The following is a 23834-nucleotide window of genomic DNA, read 5'->3' on the forward strand; positions in this document are numbered from 1 at the left end:
TTGTTTCCTGATGTTTATTTAGTTGGACTGTAATTTCTAAAAAATTACCTTTTTTGAGTTCTCCTTTGAATCCACCATATATATTTTAGTTGATACATTTAGGTACATTTGGAGAACACTCCAATAGTTTATTAACACATTTATAAATTAATTGCAGGTTCCATATGAGAGAAAACATGCATCCTTTGTCTGTCTGGGCTTGAATTGCTTCACTTAACCTTGTATGTAGTCCTTTCATTTCTGTGAAAATGAGGCTAGATAATTGTTTCTAATGCAAGAATAAAATTCCATTGGGTATATTTACCACATTTTCTTGATCCATTCATCCATTGACAAGCATCTTTGCTGATTGCATGCTTTGGCTATGGTGAATAGTGCTTTACTGAACATAGTAGTGCTGGTGACTTTACTGTATTCTAGTTTGTAATCTTTTGGATCATTGCCCAAGAGTAGAATTGCTGGATCATAGGGTATTTCACATAGATCTTCTCCCATTGTGTAAATTGTCTTTTTAACTTGTGGATTATCCTCTGTTGTGAAGAACCGTTTTAGTTTGATACAATCCCATTTGATCTTTGTACACTCTCATTGATTTTTGTACTTCTGAATCTTTATTCAGAAAGGTCTGTCTATGCAGAAGGGCCCTCATGTTTCTTTCACTATTTCTTGTAATAATTTCATGGTTTCAGGTCTTACATTGAGGTTTTTCATTCATTTCAAATTGCTCCCATACATTTTGATTTTGAAATATTATCTAAATTGCTCTTCTGGCACTGTTCCTTTTGGGAAATCCGCTCTTACTATAGCCCATAGTTTTAATTACATGGAGAAGCTGATGACTCTCTAGTCCCTCTGCTGCATTAAACATCTACCTCAAATAGACTTTTACCTGTTAAATAGCCCACCTGAGTGCCCTATCAGCCTCTCACTTCCAGCACGGTTAAGATTGAGCTCTTATTTTTACATTTCCCAAAAGAACTCCTGGTCCTAAATTCTGCACCTCAATTAATCAACCCCCAAACTAGATTCTGTGGAGTCATTTAAATCTCTCCTTTTTCCTTCTCTCTCCATATTTGGTCAATCACCTTTACCCATGACTTTGAGGTAGTAACTTGTGCTGATGTCTCTGGCTTCTCTCTCATAACCACCTTAGTTTAAGGTTAGTCCCTCATTATTTTTCATTTGAATGATGGATACATTCTTAGATGATTACCATGACGCTGAAGTTTAGATGGTATTTTGACACTTGCCTTGCAGTTATTTTCAGTATAGCAGTGAGAATAATGTCTCTCACAAACAGTTTGGCTACAGAAGGTAGTCATTTTCTTCTCAAAGAACACAAGATAGACCTTCCATCTCCTTATTACTTTGACAGCTTTACCTGCCTTCCTTCTACCCTCCTAGTAATTACTCACATCTCTCCTTAGAACTCTACTGTAATGAGTAGTCTTAATTGCTAATCTGAGTGGATTTGGAAGGGACTAGGAGAATATAAACCATGCTTTTGTGTGGGTCCAAGAGGTAGTTTCCTGAGAGATTAACTAAGGGAAGAAGAACCACCTTGAATGTGGGTTGTACTATTCTATAAGTTGGTGTCTCTCTTTGAGTAAATGGGGAAACTGATATTAGTGGAGATATTCCTCCCTCCTTTCCCCCTCCCTCTTTCTCTCTCCCCACCTCTTTCTCCCTTTTTCTCTCTCCCTCTCTCTCTCTCTGCTTTCTAACATAATGAGATGAGCTTCCTTACTTTGTCTCTCTCTCCCTCTCTCTCTCTGCTTTCTAACATATGAGATGAGCTTCCTTACTTTGCAAAGATAGGAAGAATTCCTTGAAATCACAGGCAAAACAAATCTTTACCCCTGTAAACAGTTTGTCTCAGGTATCTGTCACAGTAAGGAAAAGTCTAACATCTAGCCTGTGACTCCATGCCTCTGCTCATAACATACTTGTCTCATTTTTCTCCATTTCTCATTTAAATAGCTCTCCTTTAAAATTCCTGACAAATATGATATTCCAAGAATGTTTTCTGATCTTGTATATCCCAATTCACCCCAACAAAGTCCCATGTTATACTATGCACAATTTATTTTATTTTTTTAAAAAATACTGAGCTCATCAGTGAAAATTACTTGAAAGCAGAGGTTATGCAGTGTTGATCTTAGAAATCTCCTTCCCTGCCCTGGTGTGTGGCTCTTAGAGGGAAGATAAACTCTCTGTATTGATCCGGAGTTACCTATAAACAATGTATTTCCCTGAGTATTAATAAGCTGTGTGGGAAGACATGAAATTTCAACAAGTTCATTCTTAAGAAGTATACTGTCTTGTGCTGGGAATGTGTCTCAGAGGTACTTGCCTAGCATGCATGAGGCCCTGAGTTCAATTCCTCAGCACCACATACACAGAAAAAGCTGGAAGTGGTGCTGTGTCTCAAGTGGTAGAGAGCTAGATTTAAGCAAAAGCAGCTCAGAGACAACACCCAGGTCCTGAGTTCAAGCCCTAGGACTGGCAAAAAAAAAAGGTATACTGTCTTAATACATAAAGTCTTACTATTCGGATATCTATTTAGTTTTAGGATTTTATAAAATTGTATGGTACATAGAAAATGTATTCAGTAAGAATTGTTAACCCAAAGAAAATTGAAATTGGTAGAAAACAATATAGCATATCTGCTTGCTTAGTGATGGGACAGTACAACAGTATGCAAGATTTTCCTAGATGCTCAAGCAATATGCTACCAGACTTTGTATATTTGAAACTGTATATTCCACTTAAAATATATACTCAATTTTCAAGCATTTAATATATACCCTATTTGAAACTATGTATTCCATTTAAAATATATACTCAATTTTCAAGTATTTAATGTATACCCTAAAGGAAGTAATAACCAATTTTCCTCGCCTACCTCTGCTTCATTCATCTACCTGTACTTTTTAAGGTGGCATTATATATTTATGAGATCACATTTTATACAAATTGTTTTTCTGAATTATAGACTGATGAGAATTCAGGCCAAATCACTTCAGTTGGATTCACTTCTCCACTTCTGCAAACGTTATGATGCACTACAATTACATACTGACTTTATCACCTCGCTGAGGAAGAAGTTTGGCATCTACTTTTGGTTTTATAGGAAGAATTCCAACTCTTTCTGGAAGCTTCTTTTTTTATGAGTTCTTTCTAATAAATGTTCAGAAAAACATAGGTTGCACAGGAAGGGATTTATACATAAATGCACAACTTTAAAATTATTATGCAATGAGCATAAATGTAAGTACAATGTGAGTATAAAATGTATCACCAGAAAAGCCTACTGTGCGCTTTTCCTGGTCACACACACTTTCCTCTACCCATACTTAAATGCTACTCTTAGTTCTATTATTTTCTCTTATTTTCTATTAAAGACTTAGCACCCAATCAAGCATCCATAAACACCGTGGCTTAGTTGTGTCTGTGTTTTGTGAATGTATTTAAACAGGTCTTAGTATATGTATGCTTTAGTATCTGATTCTCTTTCTTACATCTTTGCTTTTCAGAATAAGCCACCTTTCCACTTTAAAAAAATATAAGCTATATGTGGTTGTGCAACACCTATATAGGCTCATTATCATATTGTGCTACTTGAGTGGTCCCCTAATTTTAAGATATTTTCCTGAACACACCTGTGGATATTTTAATATTTTCCTCAGGCACATGTGCCCAAGATCCTATATCATAACTACATGTATATTCAATTTTATTAGTAAGGCCAAGTTATTTTCTATAGTAACTATGACAAGCCTTGTGAGAGTGGGTGGTGGTCTTCCTCTTGTTTCCTGGGGTGTCCAACTTTTTATTAAACTAATAATGGATTTAAGAGGATCACACTTTATTCTTTATTGTCATTTTCCTGAGACATATCCTTGTTCACCTGTTATGAATTTCCTCCTTTTAAATTTTACAATTTAAGCTTCTTATCACATTCTTATAGGTTACCTTTGCTGTGTCTTTTTGAATGTTCTTATTTTTGTGGAAGTTCTTTGTATGTGCTAGACAGGACTCCTTACTTATTAGACATATTTCAAACTACTAGTGCTCTGGGCTTACATTTCACTCTTGTGAACATTCTTTTTGACAGATAGTTTCTTGTTTTTCAAATGGTCAAATTTTCCCTTTGTCCTGTATGTAAGTTTATCTGATCTAAGGGAAATGGAATCACAGAAACAGCAAGACAGAGGATGAACTAATGCAACAAAGATAATCACTTGACACTACATTGGAAATGAACTATACAAGTTGGAGAGGAGGGAAGTAAGGAGAGGTAAGCAGGAGAAAATGAGGAAAAGGGCACAGTGTTAAAAAAAAGAAGTGTCCCCATTACCTTACTTGTGTGACTGTAACCCTCCTGTTCATTATTGTCACATTAATGATATTTTAAAAATGGTCAAATTGGAGAATCTTTTTAAAAAATTGTTACTTCTTTAATGAGTTAAGGAATATTTTCTTATATTCTCAAGCCATGAAACCATTGTCCGATATAATTTCAAGAATCTTAATTGTTATTTGTAGTAAAAGTAGCCTGAAATTGACCTTTGGATATAGAATAATAGTCTCATTGACTTTAGAATTACTGTTAATTGTTTAGTCTTTTTTCAAGTTCCTTGCATTTCATAGCAACACCAAAACAAAGTGTTATATGAATCAGAAAAGAAAAAACCTCAGGCCATCTTTGTTCTCAGCCTTTGAATGATTATCTAAGTACATTTTTAGGGGTTTTTATTAATATTTGGCTGAGGGAAATGCTGCAATGAGGAAATGGTTCTTGAATCATGAACTTCACAGAAAGTATAAAAAATAGTTTCTCTTTACCTTTTCAGGACTTATTTCTTCTTCTTTTCCCCTCCTCCTCCTGTCTACTATCCACTGTTATTCTTCAATTGTGCTGTGTGGTGTTATGCTGTGCTATGCTATGCTGTGCAGTGTTAGGCTGTATTTTGGGACCAGAATCAGGGTTTAAATCACAGTCTTGCTCCCATACTTGCTCACCTTATTTTATTGTTGTTGTTTGGCTGGTGCTCTACCTCTTTAGCCTCAATTCTAGCCCAACTTTGTCTGATTGTTTTAGAGATGAAGTCTTGTAGACTTTTCTGCATGAGCTGGATTTAAATATCCTGTGTCTCATTCACACAGGTATCTAGAAATACACACTTGAGCCATTAGCTCATTTTAACTATTGTTTTGTGATTGTTGGCTTTTTCCTCTTTCTTTCTTTTTACTTTTTGTATAACATCATGTTACACACAAACTTTCTATCTTAAAACAATGTATAATTTGTACACCTCACATAGAGACATCTTTATTCCTGTGTCAGTATGCACAAGATCTGAAAGGCTTTAAGCAAATTTACCTATAATATTCTAAAGTAACCTACAGTTTAAGCTAGCAAATAAATCAAAATATTCCTATATTTGTACATTGTGCTGTTATTATGCCACTAAAATGTACATTGTTAAAAGTACAGAATTAAGATTTTTATAGAATTTAAAAATCTAGGTTGGAATTTAACTCTTAGTAATCATGTTTTTTCCCTCTTCTGTCTGAACTTTATAATGCATTCTGAGAGACTAAGAATTTTACTAAGAACTTCTGCTTGCATAAATTCAATTAGAACAAGAAGTACAATTATCCTGGTTTATTTTAGACTCGAGTAATCATGGAGATTAAATGTACTGCATTTTAAAGATTGGTAGTCATTGACTTCTTAGTCAAGTGATGTTTTTATTCCTATTTTATGTTTATATTACCTTCCATTGAAGTCAATTTAGGTAATCTGAGCAGATTGTGATGAGTAAGATTTCAGGCCCATTGGTAGTTGTTATCTAGACTAGAAAATATAACTAATTATAAGGAACAGAAAGAAGGAGAGAGAAAGTGAGGAGGAAGAAAGCTTCATGGTATAAACAAGTTTCATGGTATAAACATCTGAGTATGAGTTCTGCTGCCTCTGAGATGTTGAAATCAGTCAAATTAAAGTTTGAGTTTTCTCATCAGTAAAATAAAAGTGATCAAAAGAATTTCCTCATACATTCAATGTGATGATCAAATGAAATGTACATAAAACAACTTAATACTACAAGATACTAAACAGTACCAGTTATTTTTGTGTATATGCAGTCATATATAATTATGTCTAATTGGCATGTATCATTTCATGAACATCTGCACTCAAAATCTAACTTTACTCACAGAGCTCATTTAGTAACCAAGAATGGTTTTAGTGTTCTATTTTATTATTTTTTACTATGCCTTTACTAGCATATATTAGTTGTCTAAATGAATAATATAGTGATATTTCTCACATGAACATACTAAACTTGATCAAGTTCACCTCCTGTGTTATTCATCCTTATCCACTTTTAAATATTATTTTTAACTTTTTATTTTTATTTTTTGGTGGTCTTAATGTTTGAACTCAGATGCTCAGATTCACTAGCCTAGAATTCCACCATTTGAGTCATGACTCCAGCTCTCTATTTCTCTTAATACTTTGGAATGGGTCTTAATTCCTGCTTGACTATAGGTGTGAACTGTGATCTATCTACTTTAGGCTTCCCATAATTGCTGGCATCATAAGTGGATATCACTATGTCTTGCTCCATTCCACAGAGATGGAGGCTTTTGGACTTTTCTTCCAAGGCTTTCCTGGAGCTATAGCTTTCCCTCCATTAACCTCTCACAGAACTTGAGATGATAGGCATAGACTAATGCATCCTGCCATGAATTGAGTCAAGGTCTCATACTTTTCTGCGCTGAGGGACCTGCAACTGAGATCATCCAGATCATCCCATTCTCTCTTCTCCAACTAGCTGGAATGACATGTGGGTGCTACCTGGTTGTGCCTCATTTTTAACATTGTAATGATCTGCAACTTCCTTAAGAACAATTAACTGGATTACATTAGAGAATATATTTTATATCACTATATTCCAGAAACCACCTTGGTACCTAGAGAATATTACATGTTTAAAACGTGCTGAAAAGTTGGACAATCTTTTTTTTATTAGTAAGTTTTTTTATTGTGAAAATACTGTACAGAGGGGTTACAATTACATGAGCAAGGTGATAAGAACATTTCTTATCAAGCATTGTTGCCTCCTCCTTTGTTTTTCCCCTACCATCCCTGCCCTCCCATCTCCACAACTACGCTCCCTCCACCCCCACCAAAGTTGTAAAGTTCGTTTTTCAACATAGCATTTTGTACATCTCATTGTTGCAATGGGTCCACCTGTATCCCTATTTAAGCAATTTGGTTTTTTTTTTTCCTTCCCGCCCCAAATTATACCAACATCAAATACAGTGAAAACAGGGGTTATACCTTGGGAGAGGGACATACAAATAACAAAACAATAACCTTATAAATATGTTGGAAACAATAGCAAGAAAGAAAAAGACCACTTGTGTCCTTATCTTGGGGTTTATAGTTCTGATAGACAAAGAACAGTGTGACAGTGTTCATCTTCCATTCATTAGGTTAAAGGTTGCTTTTGCAAAATTCACAGTCTAATTGCAAGCAATGATTAGTAGCAGATAAGTGTCTTGGCAGTATTTCCATGTATCTAAACTATTTTCCACGCTGCTGGCCTTGCAGCCTAGTAGAGGTCAATGAGTAATCTCTGTAACGCAGCTCATGAGTAAACTTATTGGGAACAACAGGGGATATTATTTGTAACCCAAGTATCACGAGACTGAACCTTATAGTCAGTTGCCCTATTATCTAAGCTATTTTCTGGCTTAAAACGAAGCATAAGTGCTTGATTATCATATATACCCAGCTGTGGAGGACCAAGTAATTACAGGTTCCTATCAGTAGAGGTAACTGAAGATATCATGCATCCTAGTTCATTGCCACATTCGTAGATCAGATGACCTCACTGCCATGATGACATATCAGACCGTGCTCAACTTAGGGGAGAAAAGAAGTGGCACCCTGCTTCCTGGAATTATCCCTTTTCTATGAAAGCTCTGAGGACTGCATATATATCATACCATGTGCCCTAATAAATCAGTCTGAGTGAAAACCCACATCTTGGCCTCCTGGGGAGAAGGACTTTTAGACTCTGATCTCCCTTTCTCTTTTTATTGACCTTGCAGTAAAATGTTCCACTGCTATCATTAATTGGCTATTTTCAGATTTATTGAGTAGGGAACAAACCTACAGATTCAATGAAAAAACAGTGTAAGTATTTATTATGATAGAAAAAAAATATCTAATCTGCCTCCTCCTGAAGAGTTATTGACTTCTAATTAACAAGGGGGAATGGTAATATTTTATCAATACATTGTTCTACTTAGTGTAAGATGGAAAAACATATTGTCCACTTTACTAGTATGATTCAGTCCCATGTTTATCATTCATTTATCCATTTTATGAATGATTTTTTTGTTTTTGTTTTTGTTTTGTCGGTCGTGGGGCCTGAACTCTGGGCCTGGGTGATGTCCCTCAGCTCTTCAGCTCAAGGTTAGCGTTCTACCACTGGAGACACAGCACCACTTTTGGCTTTTTCTGCTTATGTGGTGCTGAGGAATCGAACCCAGGGCCTCATGCATACAAGGCAAGCACTCTACCACTGAGCCACCTTCCCAGCCCATGAATGAATTTTATAAGGTGTCTATTATATATAGAACATTAGGCTCACGGTGCTGAATCAAAAATAGTAGGGTCTCCGCCTACATGAACATCAGAGACCAGTGAAGCAAGGCATGATGCATCAAATATATACATCATCCAGACACAAAAGCAGAATTGTCAGAAATATTGTAATGGATAAAGGAGAGGACTACAGGGCTCTTCCTACATATTGAGATTTTGGGCAACTATAGTGTGAAAAAATGAAGATTGGGTAGAGGACTGAGAAGACCTTACTGAATAAACAGCAAAGGCTAGTGGATGAAAGATGGACAATTTTGCATGAATAAATATGTAAACTCATTAATACATAATCAAGTTCTTAAAAATGAATCTAATGAATCTGAGGTGTTTATGTTCTTTCTCCTCATAGAAGATGGATATACAAAAAGATTGTAGGAAATAAGGACAACTCCTTTGGTGGAAGGTCTAAATCTACTGAAATCAAGATCAAAACACTGAGAGAATAAGAGAATGGTTGGATGAATGGTTTATAAATTTATTTTGAAGCGATTGTTTTCACATTGAAAAATGATGGGTGAAATTCAAACCCCTGGATATATTAAATATTGTTTTCCTGTGACTTGCTAGTATGACTTCCATTGAGTTTTGTGAAGCACTTTTTTCTTGCTGATATCACCATCAGTTCAGATTAGCTTCCCAACCAGTAAGGGAAAATGTGAGGGAGACTAAGGAGAACATTCTGTAATACAAGGTTTTATTTACAAATCAATACTGGTAAATTCTGGGTTGCTGTACAATGATAATTTTCAACATGTGTTTCTTTGATATGGTCCTCAAGTTTCAGAATTAAACTATTGAAGCCAGTTAATATTGCATTGAAAATTGTTCTAAGGCCATGATGATTCTGTTTATATCTGGGCTTTACTATATCATGCTGCTATGGAGCTTCTGAACACTAAACCTACAAAAACAAACAAACAAAAAACAAAAACAAAAACAAAAAAACTCCCTGCACAAAGATAACACATCAAAAGAATATTGGTGTCCAAAATAAAAAACAACAAGGTTTCTTATTTGCTAGTGGCAGGAGTCTGTACAAATTATATGAGATTTCTACAATGTTACTCTCTCAAGCTATAGAAAATAATGCCTATTTAGTTCAATGTTTGAAGACGTTAAAGACAAAAAAAGGTGTTAAGAATACCTTATCTAGGGAATCTCTACAGAAGGGTGGAGAAAAGACAATTATTAATGTCAGTCAATACAATCAAATCATGGCATCTGTAACTTTGAAGCCATAGTATTGCTGCTTTTTCATTTGAGAAAATGAATTGTACTGGTTTAATGATTCTGTGTGTGCATGAGTATACATGATTTACTATGTTTTGAAATAACAAATTATAATCAAATGAAACAAATTCAAGTACATATTTATTGATTGGACCAAAATGTACCACCTAACACCCCTTCACATAAGAGGTTCACATCTTAACTATTAAGAGTGATATAGGCGACATTCTTCGAGTGCTAGCCACTTCAGAGATTACCTCAGCTGCAGATGGCTTTCTTACCCAACATTAAGCTTTTTACTGCAATATATAGCCAAACAGATGCATAAAAGCCAGGTGGTCAAAATGACCAGTTCAAAACAATTCTGACCAGTACTTCTAATACTAGACTCTTTCATAGTCAATGGTTGGGTTGGTTTGTATTGCAATTGGTCATTTGTAGCATTTAAGTTTTTTCTCAGTCCAGTCCTGCTTGTTCTGCCTTCTGCTGGTGTTGATTTCAAAAGAACATCACAATAAAATATATGAAAGTAATTTCTTTCTTATTGTGCCCTTCCCAGAGATCCCAATCTGTAAACAAATACAGCTCTTTCTTCAAGTCATACAAGAATCGAAATGAGAGGCTGTGCTTTTTGTTGTGTTTTCATCTAGATGCAGTCTGCAAATAAATATATAAAAGCTGGCAATATTTCTTTGGCTGGTTTTCTCACTATTTAGTTTATGATGCCTCAGAAAGATTACTTCATTGGGATTTCTGAACCCCACAGCTGGAAATATTCCTTGTGTGTGTCATAATTCACAAGGTGGAAATATAGCAAATACAGCCTCTTATTCACTGTCTTATTCGTTCTCTCTGAACATTTTTATGAGGAGCTTCTCTGCGCCCACAGTCTTTTCTAATGGTTTTACGACTCCTCAGTACCATACTCATCTAAGTCTGCACAGACAGATTTCTGTCAAAAGCAATCAGTCTTTATGGAAGTAGCAGGAGTAATGTTTCCTTTGGGCAGAGCAAATCAAAGCAGTTCACTCTTGTCATAGTGGACAGTAGCTTCAGTCTCCATTAGATTCTATAGACCTTAGGTTTGCTATAAGTCAGTACATTTCTTCTCTATTACCTACATAGGTCCTTGGTAGCTATATTTATAGACCTCTTTTTTTTTTTTAGAGATAAAGATACAGTGACATTCTATTCCAGACTGCAGGTCTCTTATACAATTTAATTTCACTGACTAGACTTCCTGTGAAACAATAATCTCCCACAAAAATAACTTTTCACAAAGCAAATCTCATTATGCTGAGGGGAGATTTTTACTTGGCCAATGAATGATAAAACCTACATCTAATTTACTGTGTACTGACAGCAAAATAAAGTGTATAACTAGTTGAGTATTTTCTCCACATGTTAATCTCCAATCTGGTTTGTTTTCAAATAGCTTACCAGAAAAGCTGAAGGATATTGATGAAATATCTTAGACTTCATAAATTCACAATGCTTTAAACTTGATGAACCAACAGTTCTACTGAAATTGAAGGAAATACTGACCGCACCTTACCTTACATAAAATTGACAAATTGTCATGATTCTTTTTTGATAATATCTATCTATCTATCTATCTATCTATCTATCTATCTATCTATCTATCTATCTATCTATCTATCTATCTATCTACCTATCTATCTATTATAGTAGAGATATTGTACAGAGAGGTTACAGTTATATGATCAAGGTACTGATTCATTTCCTATCAAGCATTGTTACCCCCTCCTTTGTTTTTTCTCTACCATTCATTTCCTCCCCAGCTCCTCCCTCCCTCTCAAAGTTGTAAAGTTTGTTTACAACATAGTGTCTTGTACATCTCATTGTTACAAAAGGTCATCCTGAAAAATTATTTCAGCATTTTGTTATTTCCCTTCCACTCCCCAAATTAGAAATATATATATATATATATATATATATATATATATATATATATATATATATATATATATATACACAAGATGCAGTATACTGGAATCAAATTCAGTGACAACAGAGGTTATACCATGGGGGAAAAACATATAAAAGACACAAAAAAATCACATAGTACCTTATAAGCACATTAAAAAGAAAAACAAGAAAGATAAAATATCTTGTGTCCCTATCTTGGGGTTCATTTCGCTTAGCAAGAGCTTATATGGTCATATGTACAGAGCTTTTGACCTCTTCTGCTTGTCCTAGACATATGCTAGTTATTGCAAATAAGGGAAACCATGGGACCTATGTTTCTTTGGGCCTAGCTTACTTCACTTAATGTAATATTTTCCTTGTCTTTCCATTTCCTAACAAATAGGGCAATGTCATTCTTTCTGATGGAGTCATACAATTCCATTGTGTATATATACCACATTTTCTTGATCCATATATCTACTGAGAGGCATCTGAGTTGGTTCCATATCTTAGCTATGGTAAATAAGGCTGCAATAAACATAGATGTTCCAGGAGCTTTAGTATGGTTTTGTTTGTGATCATTCCGGTAAATGCCCAGAAGTGGGATTGCTGGGTCATAGGTGGTCGAACAAGTTTACACTCCCACCAACAATACAGTAAGATTCCCTTCTGTCCACATCCCCTCCAGCATCTGTTGTTATTAGCGTTCTTGATTATAGCCATTCTAACTGGAGTGAGGTGGTATCTCAATGTTGTTTTGATTTGCATTTCTTTTATGGTAGAGAGGTTGAGCATTTCTTCATGTGTCTATTGGCTATTCTTATTTCCTCTTCAGAAAAGTTTGTCTTTAAGTCTTTAGCCCACTTATTTGAGGAACCTCCATACTTCTTTCCAAAGTAGTTGAACAAGTTTACACTCCAAGCATAGAGGCATTAGGGTTCTCTTTTTGGCCATGATTCTTGACTGTGTAATAATGAGGATCACATGACCCTATGTTGGGAGCATGTAGCTGGAATTTGAGGAGCACAATAGAAGTGTAATCCATACATTCGGATTTAAAAAGTGCTTGCCTTGCATGCATGAGGCCCTGGGTTCGATTCCTCAGCACCACATATGCAGAAAAAAAAGCCTGAAGTGGTGCTGTGTCTCAAGTGGTAGAGCACTAGCCTTGAGCTGAAGATCTGAAGGACAGAGCCCAGGCCCAGAGTTCAGGCCCCACAACCAGCAAAAAAAAAAGAAAAAAAAAAAAAAGAAAAAGAAACCTATATTATATGTGTCTTTCCTGCTATCTATAAATATAGTTCCAGGAACTCAATAAGGAAATGGAAATTATTTCTTCTATTTCCATAATTTAAATAAGTCTATCACCTAAAGTAGTAGAAACTGTGATCTTCCTAATCCTTGGTAAATTGTTGGCAGAGAAGTGAATGTGAATTGAGAAAGATCTAAGCTATGTTGAACAGCCTACCATGACTTCCCTCACTTTAGACCTCACTCTGTTTGCATTAACTATTATCTTAACTTCACAAAGGTAGTTCATTTCCATTCTTGCTTTTTAAAAATTGCTGTCCATATTCTAATCTCTCCTTAACTTCTCATTTTCTCACCAAGCAATTTACATATTTTTCTACTATGGCTTTTTAAACCTAATGTTTAGTTGCACAACCTGTATTAGAACACTTTCTGCTAAGTGCAAGATTAGATTAGAACTGGAGCTATCCTTGAAAGATCTATATTGGGTTGCGCAGAAACTTACCAGGGAAAGTAAGAGAGGTGGTGGTGAATTTCAAGGAAAATGAAGTTGGTTGACTCTGATTTGTTTTTAACTCATTCTGTGAAGAGGTTGCTTGTCTCCTGTGCGACATCATCCTTGGTCATGTCATTGGCCTTCACCAATGAAACAAAAGTACAAGTGATTTGTTTCCCTATTAACCATAAGTTTTAGGAACTATAGTGTTCTATCTTATAGATAAAGCTACTTTCTATTGTCTCCTTTCTATACTAAAGCCAGTGGCATTGGGAATTCATGGTAGATGTTGCATAGAAAATAGATAAACATCATAGTTGGTAACATGAGGTCTTGAAATTGCTTGGAACCTGGTTACCATGTTTGTAATAAACAACCTTAGTGAAAAAAAGAGATTGTGTCAGGGACTTAGTTGTGGTATATAAATGTGTAATACAAAGTTAAATCCAGATCATCATGTGTAGCATTGAGTGCCAAGATAAAATGTAAATTTGTTTAACAAGGAGTAAAAACATTTGATACTGGAAAATACAGCTAAATTTTCAGAAAGATGGCCACTGCTTGGTCAAATGAGGTCTTTAATAACCCACTTATTCAACAACTATTCATTGAATATTATGAAGAATAGATATTATAAAGTCAATGACAGTGTATATGTTTTTAATATTATCATTTGGTCTCAAGTTGCTGGAATTTTAGTATAGGTAATCAGTTAATTGTAAATACAGACCTAAATAAATACATGATGATAGGCAGTCTTTGTAGAAGGATAGTTATCTCAAGTTGGAAAAAATCAGTAAGGAATTGAACATAGAGAATATCTAAACCATCCTTTATGATGATGTAATTGCAATTTCTCCATGTTAGACTAGGAAAAAGGTAATAAACTAACAGAGATATAGCTTTGTATAAAAATACGGGAAGCTGTTAATGATTTTATCTCTGGAAATACTATTTGCTGCTATCTAAGGGTTGAATTTGTCTTTTTAGAGATGGTAAGATAGTAATCTGCAGTAATTACAAGTAAGGGAATGTTTAGTATGAAATAACTCATACCATTAACAGAGAATAATGTAGTATTTTTAAAGACTCATGACTTACAAGACCATAAATATTCACCCAGTGATGTCCACATTTGTTTCTCAAACCATGATGACATGATGACTGAAGCTACCCATGTCTTCTACCTTCAAATGTAATACATGTTTCAAAAATAACTTTTCTGTTGTCAGATGCAAACATTTTTCATTGTAGGAATATCTGCAATGTTATCAGATATGATTTTCAGTTGAAATTTATCTGTTATTAATTTAGTTGAATACTAAATTAATTTATGCATCACTTTTTGTTTTTTATAGTTAACATACTCTTTTTTCAGTTACTTATAATTGAATCATTCATTTCCTTATATTTTCATTAGTACATTAAAATACCATGTGGGCAAATGTCTTTCAATTATAGATCCTTTAAAACCAAAATTCTCAGAAATCCTTGAAAACAATGTTATTGTCATCCAACAGATTCACAATGTAGGATTATTATTCCAAGGAAAAATTTCAAAATCTAAATAAACTAATAAAAATAAGGTAGATCATAGTGCCAAAATATTCTTTAAGAATTTTATGATGTGATCTACCTATGTAAATTAATTTTTAAGTACATCACAAACTTGATAGCAGTTAACATGAATGAACAATTCATTGTTTTTTTTCTTTCTTTCTTTATTTTTATTGTGAGAATACTGTACAGAGGGGTTACAATTACATGGGCAGGATAATGAGTACATTTCTTATCAAGCATTTTAGCCTCCTCCTTTGTTTCCCCTTCCCATCCCTTCCCAGCCTCCCCCCTGCCGTCCCAATCTTCCCCCCCCCCCCCCACCAAAGTTGTAAAGTTCGTCTTCCACATGACAATGTGTGCTTCTCATAGTTGCAACGGGTTCACTTGTATCCTTATTTAAATGACTTGTTTTTCCCCTTTTCCTCCACAAATTATACCGACATCAAATACAGTGAAAGCAGGGGTTATACTGTGGGGGGGGGGGGGGGGGGAAATACAAAGCAACAAAGAAATAATCTTATAAATGCATTAGAAACAAATGCATGAAAGAAAAAAAAACATTTGAATACATATCTTAGGGTTCATTTTCCTAACATCACCTTATCTGACCTTTTCTGCTTGACTCATACATATACTAGATATTGAAAATAAGGGATGACCCTAAAATTACTTTAATATTTATGAAACCTCTCAGGAATGGTGAGATAAGTACTCCTTACTATCATCACTTTACTATTGATGGAAGAGAACTTAGAATAATTTGCTCACTAAATTCATTCCATCATTGTAGAAAATATCTGTGCTTGAACCCTTGAGAAGTCATTAGTTTAAACATAGACTTTCTAGATTGGCAGGGATTGAGTATTTTATACCTCCAATAGTTACTGAAATACTATTCAATCTGTTTACATTTTTAACGTAACTATGTATTCTACCTTCTAAATAGTAATTCTACTCCTCAGTCATTGTTCAATGATGTGTTTAAAGAGAGGAAAATCTTACCTTTATTGTAAAACACTAAATTATTTCATACTAACCATCATAGTCCTTGAAATAACTTGGCTTCCTTTAAAGACATACAACTGATGAATGCTTTGTACTTTGTGAATTGATAGATAATAGTTTTTGAAAAAGACATTTCCACTAATAATGCCATTAAAAATACCCAACAAAGTGTCTTCATAGGACCTACCTACTCAACAACTTCCATGGATTTTGCTTGTAGGTGAGAAAAGAGTACATGGCCTCTTAAGTTGCTGTTAAGAGTAAGCAAAAAATAGTGCTTCACACTGGTTTAATTAATGGTATGTGATAGTTCACACCTCCATAATAACTATAATATTTTCCTTTTGTCTTCAAGACTGTTTGTTGCATTTGTCAGAATAAGCTGAATTAGTGCTTTCTCTAAATAATCTGAGAACAATAATTTAAATTGGAATTAGCCCCTAGTTAACCCATGAATGTCTCAGTAGAAAGTACACACATATTAGATTCTCCAGTGGATATTTACTTATTATATTTCTCCATACAGACATGCATGTAGATCTATAAAGGGCTGAAGAAGTCCAAAATGGGCTTCTATTTTTATTGAAGTTGAGGATTGTGCAGCAGAGTATCTAAAATGATTATTATTTAAGGAATATAATTTATTGCTGTCTTTCAAGTGACATCCTAAGAAATGTATAGTTATTCAAAATCCTTTCAATCTAAAATGCTTTGATACATGCTCTCACATCTTCCTAAATAATTTCTCCATTTGTTTTTATATATACTTTGATTTTAGTTATTAAAATATTCCATTTTTTTCCTGACAAATATCCAGTATTCTTTCCAGTAAGGTCTTTTTTTTTATTGTGAAAATACAGTAGAGAGGGGTTACAACTACATGAGCAAGGTAATGAGTACATTTCTTATCAAGCATTGTTGCCTCCTCTTTTGTTTCCCCTTACCATCTCTTCCCATCTCCCCACCCCCCCTCCTCCAGCACTTCCTCCCACCCGTGCCAAAGTTGTAAAGTTTGTTTTTCGACATAATGTCTTGTACATCTCATTGTTGCAATGAGTCCACCTCCCCTCCACAAATTATACCAACATCAAATACAGTGAAAACAAGGGTTAAGCCGTGGGGGGGGGGGGGGAACATAACAAAGCAACAAAGAAATATCTTATAAATATGTTAGAAACAATAGCAAGAAAGAAAAAACATTTGAGTCCTTATCTTGGGGTTCATTTTGCCTAACATCAATTTATCTGACTGTTTCTGCTTGTCTCAGACATATACTACATATTGCAAATAAGGGAAACCATGGGACCTATGTTTCTTTGGGCCTGGCTTACTTTACTTAATATAATATTTTTCCAAGTCGTTCCATTTCCTAACAAATGGGGCAATGTCATTCTTTCTGATGGAGGCATAGAATTCCATTGTGTATCTATACCACATTTTCTCGATCCATTCATCTACTGAGGGGTATTTGGGTTGGTTCCATATCTTATCTATGGTAAATAATGCTGCAATAAACATAGTTGTGCTGGTAGCTTTAGTATGGTCTTGTTTGTGATCATTTGGGTAAATGCCCAAAAGTGGGAATGCTGGGTCATAGGGGAGCTCTATGTGGAGTCTTTTGAGGAACCTCAATACTACTTTCCAAAGTGGTTTATATTATCTTTTCAATGATGTTTACTTGACAATAAACTAGCAGCTAATTTCCCAGGAATGTGCATTCACAAATAGGTAGAAACAATTCAGGCTTTGGCACAAAGGTAAATATTACGTAAAAAGTGCTAACCATGGATAGATGATTATAAAGTTGCATTCACTACCATTTATTACTTTTTTTGTAGTGTAAGGAGAAAAGACAAGTGTACTTTTTTCTTTTGTCGGTCATGGGGTTTAAACGCTGGGCCTGGGCACTGTCCCTCAGCTCTTCAGGTTAAGGCAATCTCTCTACCTCTTAAGCCACAGCACCCCTTCTGGTTTTCTGGTGGTTTATTGGAGATAAGTGTCTCATGGACTTTCCTGCCTGGGCTGGCTTTGAACCATGATCCTCAGATCTCAGCTTCCTCAGATCTCAGCCTCCTGCATAGCTAGAATTACTTTGAACCATGATCCTCAGATCTCAGCTTCCTCAGATCTCAGCCTCCTGCATAGCTAGAATTACAGGTGTGAGCCACCGGCGCCTGGCAATATATTTCTTATTAACAACTTTAATTAACTTTTAATTGATTTGTAAGAAGATTAATAGTTTTATTACAGCATCACATACTGAACTGTTTGACTAGATATTATTCTTTGATGCAAATTCTTCACAATACTGCTGATAAAAAGAAACCCTAAGTAATGTTCACTTGTCTAACACTTACATATTTATATATAATCATAAATATGTAAAACTATCTTGCTGAGCCCAGCACATGTTGCTAAAGTTATAAAAATATTTTTATTCTTCTATTAATAAGAAATAGGAAGGGAACAAATTAGCCTTACTTTATACAAATGTCTTAGCTCCCTTGCCAAACATACAAATTTATATGTAATTTCAACATTCCCTGAAGAATATACAGTCGTATGTTCTACAAGTTTCACTTCCATTAGTGGTTAGAGTCAGTGAGATCAATAGTTGTAACTGAAACCAAAAAATATAAATGCGTTCATCTGTGTGCATGCTATCTGAAATATTCTTTACATTTTAACTAAAATAAATGGATTTCAAAGAAATTAAGCATCCCTATTGATGTAGATTCCCAAGAAAACATTTACTTTCAGCCTACGATCTCGATCTGAGAATATTATCCTAAATTGTAAACATAAGCTTGATATAGCAATATCAAAATTCAAGTCTTTTGTTGAAATCTTTGATCCACTTTGAATTGCTATTAATATAAAATGAGAGATAGAAATGGATATTCCATTTTGCCTGCACCGTTTGCAGAAGAGGATTCCATTTTTTTCCAATGTACATTTTTTTTTGGTTCCTTGGTCAATCAGATGTCTTTAGCTACATATTAAAAACATTTATTTTTGGGTCTTTCATTTTGTAGCATTTGTTTTTATGTTTCTTTATGTGTTATTTTATTACTATGGCTTCATAATATAGTTTGAAGTCTGGCATTATGTTGACACCAGTATTGCTTTTTTTTTAAATGTCTAGATGGCTTCAAATATTTGGGATTTTTCATCCTCCCATACAAATACCAGGATTGATTTTCTATTTTTGGAAGTAATGATAGTGGGATATTGAGTTGAATTTATCAATTGCTTTCAGCACATAGTAATTTTCATAAAATTAATTCTGCCATGCATAGACTTTTTTGTCATCTTCTAGTATTCCTTCAAGTTATTCTTCAAAGTTGTATAGTTATTGTCGAGAACTTTACTTACTTGATTTATCCCCAATTCCATTCCTAACTATATTTCGAGGCTATTGTGAATTGAACTTTTCTTTTGAAGCCTGTTAATCATTAGTATACACAAAAGCTACTGATTTTTTTTATGTTGACTTTGTGCCGATATATTGGCAATATATTCAGTGTAAAAGGTAAGTGATGAATCTTCAGAGTCCTTAGGAATAGGATTGTATTATCTGAACATGCAGATGATTTGAATTCTTTCTTTTCAATTAAACTCCATTTTAAATATTTCTCATGATAAGTTGCCATGTTTAAAAATTCACATACTCATTGAATAAGAGCGGAAACCCTTTTCTTGTTCATATATAGTCCTGCACTAGAAACTATGCCATTGTGGTCTTGATTTTGTGTATAAATCTAGGCAAGTATAACCCCATATACCACATTTTGTCCTTTAAAAAAAATGGGCCCAATAATGTTTACTCACTAAGAATATCATGACAATTAAATAATATATAGAAATTGAGCTTACTTAAATATGAAAATGAATTTGTAAATATTTGAGTGAAAACCATGTGTTAAATTCTTACTCAGTAAATTATATTGCATTATTTAAACTCTAGATGGCTTTTATCTTTAATATTAAAAAATCCATTACTGAAAGGACAATACATGAAAAATTTACTATTTTATGTGTTTTTTAATCATATTACAGAATCCCTAACAATATTACCAACTATAAGTCATGAGTATTTTAAGTAAATTGTGGAACATTTCTTTCAGGCCTTAGATTGTACACTATATCTTCATTACCTTTTAAATTTTCCTCTAGAGGAAAACAAAGATTATTTTGTTAGAAAAATGTCATAATTTGTCAATGGGCTACCAGAAAATAATAATATAAATTCTTGTGTTTTTCATTTCCTTTAGGCAACTGACCCTGATGCTGGAATAAATGGCCAAGTGTACTACAGTTTGGGAAACTTCAATAATCTTTTTCGCATCACATCCAATGGCAGCATCTACACAGCAGTAAAACTTAACCGAGAAGTGAGAGATTACTATGAACTTGTTGTTGTAGCCACTGATGGAGCAGTACATCCTCGCCACTCAACTCTAACACTGGCGATCAAGGTTTTGGATATTGATGATAATAGTCCCGTGTTCACCAACACAACATACACTGTTGTTGTTGAAGAGAATCTGCCAGCTGGAACCAAATTCCTTCAAATAGAGGTATGTAGATAAAGCAAGAAATCCATGCATACTACATTGTAAGATGGTAGGTAGAAGATGGTTGCTAAATTTGTCAAGAAAGAAATGAATCTAGCACCATATAGCCAGTAAAAATATAATTTCAGATTAATAAAGAGGAAATGTTAGTGTAAGTATGCCTCATGCACTGCACACTGTATTTTATGTAACAATCTTTCTTCAGGGAGATCCCATAAAATAGGAAGAGAAAATGTGCATTTGTATAAAAAAAGAGTACCCAATACAGTAGGTCTTATGATGTGGTAATACTATAAGCAATAGAGTAAAAAAAATCTCCAATGGATTAAAAGTTATTGGTAATTCTGGGTTTTGTTCAGGGTCTTGTGATACTTGAACTACATCCCTATCCCCGACTCTTTTTTTTGCTTTTAATTATTTTTAAAATAGAATATTTACTCTTCCCAGAGCCAGCCTCAAACTGTGATCTTTTCCTCTGCCTCCTCCATAACTGAAAGGGAAAACTTACAAGCTAAACCACACCAACCTTCCATGTATTTGTTTCAGTGTTTCATTGTACTTTTTACCCTTATTTTTGTGCTCCTGGAAGATCATAATAATTTGTTTGCTTGTATTTGTGTATGTATATTTCATTTTAAAGTTTTCTATATATGTATTTTATGTGCATAATATGTCACCCCTATAATTTACAGTTAGAATTCTCATTACCTTATCACTTTTTCCACATTCAATGCATATCAAGCATCTTTCAGGGCTATCAATCTCCTTTTTAATTGTATTTCCATCTACACGATACTTTCTCATTTGCCAACTATAATATTACTGGAAACGGAACAGTTTCATACAGTAGCTCAGATGGAAGAAATTTGCATTTTGAAGTAATAGTCCATTTACTTCTGATACAGAAAGTCTATGAGGTATAATTTAGAAAAATAACTCTATCCTCCATCTGCAGATCACAACTTGAATTTCATTATCATGGCTTTCAAGAATCTCTAGTCCTTCCATCATTCAACCCATCTAATACTTACTCTAGCAACAAGCATCAATATATCAAAATAAGTCATATGCTGATCATGGAAAAGATTATTTCTGTATGTACTACTCTATTTATTTTTCATCCATACATCCATTCATCAGGCATATATCTTTGGTATCTAACTGAACACCAGTCATGTGCTAACTTTAGAGAGCCAGAAACAGACTTCTTGACTCCAATGTTCTTAATCTGGTTTAGTAAGCAGATTAGTAGACTAGAAACTAACATGAAAGTCCTAAATAGAATCCTGAGAATGAAGATCATTTGCAGAAGAAAGTTATTTTAAAATTATGAGCTGAGGGTCATTTCATAGTTACTAAGTAATAAAGGTCAAAATATTATTTAAGGTAACATAAAACAAAAACAAAACAACCACTGTAAGTAAATAGCTCAATAGCTATGCATATATGACCATACAAGATGACAATAAACAAAATGAACTCCAAGATATGGACACAAGAGGTTTTTCTTTGTTGTTGTTGTTTTTCATGTACTATGTGATTTTTTTTGTTTCTTTTGTATGTTCTACCCCCTATGGTATCTCCCCTGTGGTCACTGTATTTGACTTTGGTATCACGGTATTATATTTATGTTTATGTGAATTAGGGAAGGGAAGGGAAACAACAAAATGGTGAGACAAAGAACCAATGCAACAGCGATATACACAAGGCAATATGTTAGAAATGATCTGTACAACTTGGGGGGGGTGAGGAGAGGGAAGGTAGAAGAAAAATGAGGGAAGGGCTAACAAGTTTGACAAGAAATGTATTTATTACCTTACTTATGTAACTGTAACTCTTCTGAACATCACCTTGATCAAAAAAAAAAATCATGGAGGAGCAGGATAAGCCTTGGAGAGCTGAAAGTCCAGAACAGCAGAGTTTTGTTTTCATATATAAAGAAATTCATGTTAATATAAATTGGATTTTGATTATTCCCTCATGGTCTATGTATTCAAGACTTTATCTTAGAGAAAGGAATAAGGGAAAGAAGTTAGGTCCTTGAAACAGGCCTTGGAAACCCAGACCATCCTGTCTCTTTTGATAGTTTCTCAGCTACCATGAGGTGGTAAGTCTTTGATATGTGTTTCCATTCTTGAGGTGTTAGGTCACCTTCAGCTCAAAATAACAGGGTCAAATGACTGCATCTTTAAATAGGACCAAACTAAACATTTCCTCTTTATAATTTGATTATTTTAGTTATTTTGTCACAATCAACAGGAATTGACTAACATGTAAGTGACAAAAAGTGGAATATAACACAAGACAATTTGAGATGGAAACATAGAATAATAAATTGAATATTTTAATGGTAGCTTTCTAGTCATGATGTTAATGATTGTTTGAAGAGAACAAAACTGAACCTTAAAGTGTTTATATTAATGGATGAATTCAGTCAACTCTCATATTCTGTTTGATTTTCTTTTTTGTTGTTGTTGTTGTTGTTCTTTTTGTTCTTGCTTCCTTTTTCTTCCTCCCGTTTAGATGCTTATCCCCACCTGTCCTCTTGGAATTGCTATTGCACTTTTATTTTAAGAACCTATTTTTTTCCCCTCTAGATCCTAATTCATAGTGCTTTTCAAATGACTTGTCACTGTTTTCATTTTATTTTCATATTTGGATTTGGTTTCTTCTTTGAGGCCATAAGCTACAGGGAGTAAATTGTGTATTAATTCATCATGGTTCTCTCCACAGTTCTTTGTACATAACAATTACTCAGTAGGTATTAAATGCAGAGGGTGTAATTTCTATGAAGGTGTTGCAAAATCTTTGTAAAAATAATCTTTTACATTTCTTAATAACCTTCAACACTATTATGTTTATGGAAATCACTCAATTACTTTCATTTAAACTATTCTCATTATTATTAAATCAGTAGAAAACAAACAAAAAACTTAGGACATATTTCTTTCTTGTAGTGTGATTTATTTAATTTGTGTAATGAAGGTCTAATAATGGGAAACCCTGTTTTTATCTTCTTTCTCCAACTCTTCCCCCTTTCCCTTTGCATTTTCCTGGTAATAAAATTTATACATACATATATATGTGTGTGTTTGTA

General features: G+C 34.2%; 1 protein-coding gene across 3 annotated transcripts in view; it reads left to right on the forward strand.

Annotated features, from left to right (window-relative positions):
- Positions 1 to 23834, forward strand: part of Pcdh15 (protocadherin related 15) — a 620145-nt gene that overhangs the window by 466980 nt on the left and 129331 nt on the right. For all 3 annotated transcript variants that reach the window (XM_070020439.1, XM_070020440.1, XM_070020438.1), the window contains one exon: positions 20435 to 20740. In XM_070020439.1, the coding sequence (XP_069876540.1) occupies positions 20435 to 20740 (306 nt within the window). The remainder of the gene's footprint in view (positions 1 to 20434; positions 20741 to 23834) is intronic.

This window comes from Dipodomys merriami, unplaced genomic scaffold, assembly GCF_024711535.1.
Source record: "Dipodomys merriami isolate MVZ:Mamm:240054 unplaced genomic scaffold, mDipMer1.0.p SCAF_14, whole genome shotgun sequence".
Classification (NCBI taxonomy): domain Eukaryota; kingdom Metazoa; phylum Chordata; class Mammalia; order Rodentia; family Heteromyidae; genus Dipodomys; species Dipodomys merriami.